Source organism: Merops nubicus, unplaced genomic scaffold (genome assembly GCF_000691845.1).
Source record: "Merops nubicus isolate BGI_N331 unplaced genomic scaffold, ASM69184v1 scaffold11456, whole genome shotgun sequence".
Taxonomy (NCBI): Eukaryota; Metazoa; Chordata; class Aves; order Coraciiformes; family Meropidae; genus Merops; species Merops nubicus.
The window spans coordinates 11,646-19,047 of record NW_008612973.1 but is presented as its reverse complement, the minus strand read 5'-3'; the positions used below and the strand labels follow the sequence as shown (position 1 = coordinate 19,047).

Here is a 7,402-nt window from a genome sequence, read left to right as displayed (position 1 = left end):
TCAGCAGGATGGGAATGCAGTTTATCTATGAAAAGGACTGCTGTGGCATGTTATGTACTGCTTACTGATCTTATTGTATCTTATTGTCTGTCATACTTGTATTTGTCAAACAGACTACATCAAACAAAGCTTTTTTTTTTCCCCTTTTAAGGAAGAAGGAAAAAGTACAGCAAGAGAAATGACTAACAGGCATTTGCCATTGATTCAAGGATAGAACTGGATTTTTTGTAAAGAGTACTAACTGCCTTGATGCTTACCCAGCCCTCTTTGACTTAAATGAAGATGAATAATTGCTTCTCCATAAATAGATTTTGCTCACTGGTGTTAGTGAGGCTGTACAAGAATAAAAGGAAGACTTTGTTCAGTGATTCAGCATCATTGGTGACTACTGACCTGATATAGGATTTACCAGGGCTTGATCAAGGTGTTCTGCCACAGCTGCACTCATTTTTTAGCTAAATTAAGCCACACCAGGGTTAGTAGGAGTTACACTTAAGGAAATAGGAGCTAAACCTGTGTAAAGATGAAAAGAGATTATGAGAGGCCTTTAGGATTTAAAAAAAAAATGATTCTCTAACTTTTCAGGAAACAGTGTAAATGTTTTTGAAGGAGGAACAGGAAGCAACTTGGCACCATTTAGCAAATGGTAAACAAAGTTTGTTCTCTCAGAAGGCCTATTCTGATTTTATTCACTTTAATTTCCAATTCTGTGTTTGGGTAATAGGTTAGTCTGATGTTATTATTGGTAAGGTTAATCAGCTTTTGAACTGTATATGTCAGGATGTATAATTTAGGTGACCTCTCTTGGAGGAAAGCAGCACAGTTCTTAAGTGTCCTAATGGAGCTGGGCTACACTGCACCTTACAGTGGCAGCTGGAAGGGAAAACAAGACAGCTGAATTCTTCAGGCTTCTAGCTATGGAAAAACAGGATCTGAATTCTGTCCTGAAGGCTCTTCATGTCCTTCACATTGGGTAGAAATAACAAAAAATTCTCATAGTAGAGGCCAGAAGTTCACCCTTCACCCACTCTTCCTAGACGTAGGCTCAGGCGTTTCTTGCTTGTTTTGGCTGTGTGACTCTTGTATCTACAGTGGCCCAGGGACAACAGGAGGGACTGAGTCTCTCCCTGTTTATTTTGTTTCAGAGTCTGGTGATAACGGCACTTTCCTGGGAAGCAGAGGCTCTAAGTTTAAACCCCTTCAGGTTGAGAAGGGGTGTATCACTCCTTGCATGAGTTCAGTTGTGCAGGAGGTAACTGGTAACTCCTCAGGAGGGTCTGGAACGGAAATGGCAGTGGCTGATGTCCTCTGTCTTGAAGTGCTGCATGAGAAGAGGGTTTAAACCTACTCAAGTTGTGAACAGAAGGGAAACCAAATTTGTGAAAAGTGGGCTCTGGTAGCCCTTAAAATGTGAAAATACGCTACTCAGATAGACAGCTGCCTACAAAAGGGGACTCAGTGCTTTGAATTCCAAAGTGAGAGCACAGGTGTCCCACTGACATGTCCAGGTGACTCAGACAGCTCAGATTTACAGAGGAAACAAGTTGAGTGACCCCCTTGTGCCTGATATAACTTCTTGGATAACTCTGCAAGTTCATCACTCAGTGTTTGGGAGCACAGAATTAATGAACATTGAGAACTAAGTCTCTTTTGCTGCTTGTTGGAGAACCAAAGCATTTGAATAAATCTTCCTTTGTGAAGTTAAGTCACTAAGTCTTTACAGATCTCCACATGTTCCCTTTGTAGTTAAAGGAGATAGACTTGCCTATATTTTCATCTGACAGCAGCTAAGACCCTGCAAAACTTGAGCACTCACTAATCTTTAACACTCCAAGACTGCTCACACACATGCTTGTATTTCCACACAGGGCAGACACTCAGATTTTGAAGAGCGTTTGTTGTGTACCTATTTGTGCAAGAAGCACATTTCCCAAATGTGTGTGCACTGTATATCATAGTGCATGTATTTTTAAACAGAGAAAGTATAAATACTTTCTGTTATTTTTTTATTCTCCTTTGAAATTTCTTGAATTGATCAATTCTGTAAAGAAGTCCTGATCTCAGTAGCAGCAAATTTGATCTGCTTCAGTAGCTCCCGTGTTGCCAATTCAGTGTTCTTTATTGTATAATAAGCCAGATTTTCATAACTGCACATATTACAACATATAAAAGTTTGGCATGAATGTGCAATGCAGACATGCTGAACTGGTGCAGCAGAGTTCATAACTCACATATGCAGGTGCAGTTGTGCTGTTTTGCTCTATAATTCTTATATCAATAGCACATTCCATTAACTTTTCCTAAAATGTTCTACTCTGCAGGTACAACAAACTAAATGAAAAGAAGAGAGAATTTCTGGAGAACATTGCAGTCTATGGAGATGCTTTCCTTTTATTGCCAGCATTTTCCTTCAGAAGCAACACAGCTCCTTCTTTTAAAGTGTATCACACTCTGCAAGAGTTCAAAGCACCCCAAAGGGCAATATTTTTTCACCCCACCTATTTGAGAAGTCTTGCCCAGTTCTGGAGGACTAAGGGTGTGAAAGCGTACCGGTTGTCGTCTGGTTTTATGATCACTAGTGCTGCTCTTGAGCTGTGTGAGAATGTGAAGCTCTATGGCTTCTGGCCTTTCTCAAAATCCACAGAGAAGATGCCAATCAGCCATCACTATTATGACAACCAGCTGCCTAAACCTGGTTTCCATGCAATGCCCAAAGAATATAACCAGATCCTTCAGCTTCATGGCAAAGGCATTTTGAAGTTGCAGATTGGTAAATGTGAATCAGACTAAAAAGGTAGGTCTCATTCTTACCACAAGAAATGTCTTTATTTAAGTAATGTGTCAAGGGAGAACTTGTTTTGCAAACAGTGTGTCTGTTCTTCCTTAAAGAGACATTTTTACCTTACACTCAGTGAAAACTGTGTTCAAAAATAAGTGAAAGGTTGGAGTTTTGGAGTACCACAGAGTTGAGGAGTGTTTTCCAATTCTGAACATTAGATGGGAAGCATAGCTAAATACACATTATCACCATAATTCACAGTGAGTCAATAGTGCATCCTTATCTCAGATATGTGTCTCTACCAACCTGTGTTTGGCTTGGTATCAATTCCCATGAACCAGCCTCCTTGGTGAATTGCTTTATTAAAGGAAGTTACATACAGTCACCTACAAGAGAAGACACCTAATCCTGGCACAGCCTTTCCAGATGTATACAGAGGCCAAAGTAAGGATTAAGATTGCCCTATGAAGGAGTAGCATGTGTGTGCACCCTCGTTCCCTCTTGTTAGGCAAAGATCAGTTTGGAGCAGTGTGCTCTTACAGACCTGGGCTGTGGGACAGCTTGTCAACAGCAGTGAGGAAGCTGCCATACACTACAGCAGATCCTGCTGAGGATTTTACCTCGAGGCAGCTCAAAATCTGGGAGTTACACATATAGGCTGAAGTGTTGTTTCCTTTCCTCTGTCCTTTTTAATGGTGCCATCCCCCTTGGACCTCCACCTTCTGTGTATTGCCTCAGAGAAATGCAGCAGAGGTCTGACCTCTGACCTTGAGCCAATTTACCATGTACAGATTACAGATGACTCTGGAAAGATTTGTCTGCATGTTTTCAATCTTTGCTCAAGCTAAATAAATTAAAATAGCACCATCCTGTTCAAGCCAGAAATTTTAAGTTCAAAGGCTACATTTTTTTTTTTACGGCTAGTTTCTGAAAGGTATTTGAAAACATTCTTTGATGGTATTTAGAAAGCTTGCTATCAAAGATGTATTCACACTTGGTTCATCATCAGAGACTGCTAAGTTTTAAACTAGCAGATTACTAGTACCAAGAAGGCACAATTTTATTCAGTTTCAGTTTATTTGAAGAGTTAGAAAAATAAACTGTTTTCCCATATTATTAGGAAACATGTGAGAAGGGACCTAGAAGCCATCTAGTAAATCTGTTCTCCTAGTCCATGGCAGGAGATCAGCTAGGAGGAGGTCTATGTGTTTGCAGTCTCATGTGGCTAAGGTGTCCTTTATCCCTCATAAAAAGTTGGAAAGATTAAGAAATACATAATATATTTTTCTTCATAGCTAAGCTGTTTATACTCGGTAGATTTTTTTGTATTCTTCCTATAATATAAATCACTGGAGACATACCATGTAATTTTAATTGTAGTAACTACACCAGCTAAGAGAATGGAAGGCAGCTCTTCATCGATATTTAATCTAGGAGGAGCAGTTAGAAGCCACAAAAAAATGTTTAAGCATCTGTATGGGTTAATTAAATGCTGTCCATGCTTGACAGACTGAAAATAGTTCTGTGGCCAAATTTGCAAAATAAGCTGTAAAGAAAAAAATAAGGAGAAAAGAAAGAAAATAAGGAGTGGTGCCCTAGTTTACACTTATATTTACAAAGAGAGAAGCCAGCCATTTAAAAACAAAGAAATTAAGTGCCTTCAGTATGACCTAACATTCCATTACTGTTACCAACTGTTAGAGATAATTGAAATTCTACAATGAGTATATTTCACTGAAAATTACCTTTTCTAAAAATTGAACCATCTCCTTTCTCTTTTCAAATGCCTTTTTATGTTCTTCTCCCTGCTCTTCCCTGTTAGTGGGTAGCTGAAGGTTCCTTACACCAGTGAGTACCCACAGAAGTCTTAGGCAGAGCTTCCCTCACACACTACTGGAACACCAGTTTGCTGCTGTAAATAAGAAACGAAGGAAGTTGCTCTGCTGGAGGCACCTGTATTGCAAGCACGTGGCAGGTTCTGGAGCAGTATAAGGTGATTCACTGCATCCCAGTGAAACATTTTGGCAGTATTGCTGCTAAGCACCATCTTGCCATTGTAATGGTGAACTTTTCTTACTGGATGGAGAGAACTGTCAGATATGAGAGCCCTGTAGAGCTGGTGCTGAACAGTGGGGGGAAACTGCATCTGCCTTAATATCTGCTCCTGAGTCTTTATGATTATGCTCAACAGACATGTCCATGTCTTCACTGAAGTAGATGCATACTGATCACAGATGGTAAAATGGAAAATAAGACATCAGCAAAATCTTGAAATGTAATTAAAATAATGATATTTATTATTTTGTATTAAATTTCAACATATTTTTTTCTATGACCCTGCAGCTGAAGGGAGTCTTGTTTGTTGATTGGTTTAACCTGATAAGGCTGAAGGGCATGTCATTGCCTTCAAGTAAACGCTGGTTCAAGGAGAAGAAATGGCCTGATTCATATTTTAAAATAGACAGAAAAACCAGATTAGAAAAAATGTCACATGATAAATGAATGAGACTGGCAAAAATTTGATTGCCTGGAAGCCTGGTTAAAATGCAAATTTTCTCTGACCAAGAGTCCATCAGGTTTAATGCTTGCTAGAAGGAGACAGCAGGGAAGATGAGTATGTGTGGCTTTGACATAGAGCACAGTAACATTAAGCAGCTGCTCAGAGGAGTCAGTCAACAGAAAAAAAACATAGAAAGAATGAATGAAACTGAGACTCCCTCAGCCTGGGGAAGAGCATAGTGTTCCATTGCCCACGCAAGACTAAAGGAGGAGAGCTTGAGCAGAGGCGTGCTGGTGGTTAGGGAGTAAGGGCTGCTGAAGCTTAGACTGAATGTGAGTGTGCCTTTACCTGAAAAGCAAAAATTGGGACTGGGCTTTTTAATTCCAACCAGATAATTCAAAGCCATCTCTTTCTGACAGAGAGAGCAGTAGTGCAGCCCTCCACTGCAGGTGGAGCTAGCAGGGCAGCATCCTGTAAAGCAGGGGGCTGGCTGGCTGCTTATTTGTTCAGGAGTTAACATCAAAGAGGTTCGTTTTGTTCCAACTTTCACCATGTTCTTTTTTTTGGTCTTCAAAGTTGCTGCAATCCAAATAAGTGATAAATACTGTTATAAATAACCTATTTATAAGTATAATTGTTAAATAACATATTTATAACAGTAGGGTGCCAACATGAGCTTGAATTCTGCTGAAATTCTTCTATTCTTAGAGTGTCTCAGTGTAGCTACAGAAATATGACCTGCCCCATGATTCACTCTTAATTAACTTGAGAAAAATGATAGCACATTTTGAAAATAAGATCTCGATTCCTGTCAGGCAGCCAAATTTCACCCTATCCCTGACTCGATTAAATATTAACCAGAATGAAATTGTTAGATGTATACAGCACTGAAAGAAAGGCCTTCTGCTTTAGTACCCATGTGGTATGGTTTTTACGTACACACTTTGCTCTTGTGTTCAGCCACTAAGTTCAAGCATTAAGAATAAAGTCAGTAATGAAACAAGTATAGGTAAGTTACTTGTGGTTTAGTGAAACCCCACCAGAATAGAAAAAATATATTCAATCAAAGCAGAATTTATGTTGGATCTAGAATCAAATGAAAAAGTATTTACAGATCTAGAAAGGTTTGGGTTTGCTTTCCTTTGCTTTTTCCACAGAACTAGCCTGTTGAAGAAATGGAATAATTTCAATCCCTAGCTATTTCAAAATAATGATTTAGATAATATAATTTAGAACATACCTGTATTCAGATGAGCAGCGGCTGTGTCCCAGGAAGACACTGGTTAGACCCAGCTTTGGTTAGCTTAGGAATCCTGAAGAGAGTGGTGTGGGAGGGGTAAGTGTGAGCAGTTGTGAGGGTATTCAAGTGAAGAAGTCCTCCTTTAGAAAGATCAGATGCTCGAGCTAGACCAGGCACTAGCTTACTCAGAAGAATTTTGTAAGCCTGTAATGCTGTATAATAAATGTCACAATTTCTCAGTCTGAAATAAGGATGAAAAAGCGGATGCAGAAGGTGAAATGCGTACACAGATGACTAAGCTGTTGGCTTATTTTGAATATAACAAGCAGTTTTCCTACTATACAAGACATATCAATAACATATTTTATTGTTTTAATTCCAGGGTGATGATCCTAAGGAGACAATTTGTGTATATCTCAGCAGTTGGTGTTGGATTTGATCTGATGTGATTTTGTGAGCATTAGACTGCATTGCTACAATAGAAAAGTATTTTACAGTTGGGGAGAAAAGGAATGATTTTTTCACAGTGACTGCTGCATTTCTGAATGCTGAGTAATCATTTTTTAAAAATACAAAATAACATTTGTCTGGGAAATTCTGAAACTCCTGACGATTGGTTTAATTGTAGCAAAGCACAATCTCAGGATCGTGGCAATATGTGGTAGGCATCGTATTTTGTTTCTTAAAGGATCATTAAAGTATTTTGACCTAAGATCTCTGGTTTTGATAATATCATGTAATACAGGTAATAGTCTCTGTATGATAGCTGCATGAGCTGGCAGTGAACGTTTTCAGTTAAGAACTTGATCCTGTGAACACTAACGTTTGGCTACATGACAAGGTGATGAGAAGAGCTACAGAGAAGTAATTAATTCAGGCCCAT

At 39.1% G+C, this 7,402-nt stretch overlaps 1 protein-coding gene across 1 annotated transcript in view; it reads left to right on the top strand.

The window, feature by feature from the left end:
• Positions 1-7,180, top strand: part of ST8SIA6 (ST8 alpha-N-acetyl-neuraminide alpha-2,8-sialyltransferase 6) — a gene marked incomplete at its 5' end in the record, with an annotated part of 29,717 nt that extends 22,537 nt beyond the window's left edge. The window contains 2 exons of the mRNA XM_008941733.1: positions 2,322-2,794; positions 6,902-7,180. Of these exons, the coding sequence (XP_008939981.1) occupies positions 2,322-2,790 (469 nt within the window). The remainder of the gene's footprint in view (positions 1-2,321; positions 2,795-6,901) is intronic.
• Between the last annotated feature and the right edge of the window lie 222 nt (positions 7,181-7,402).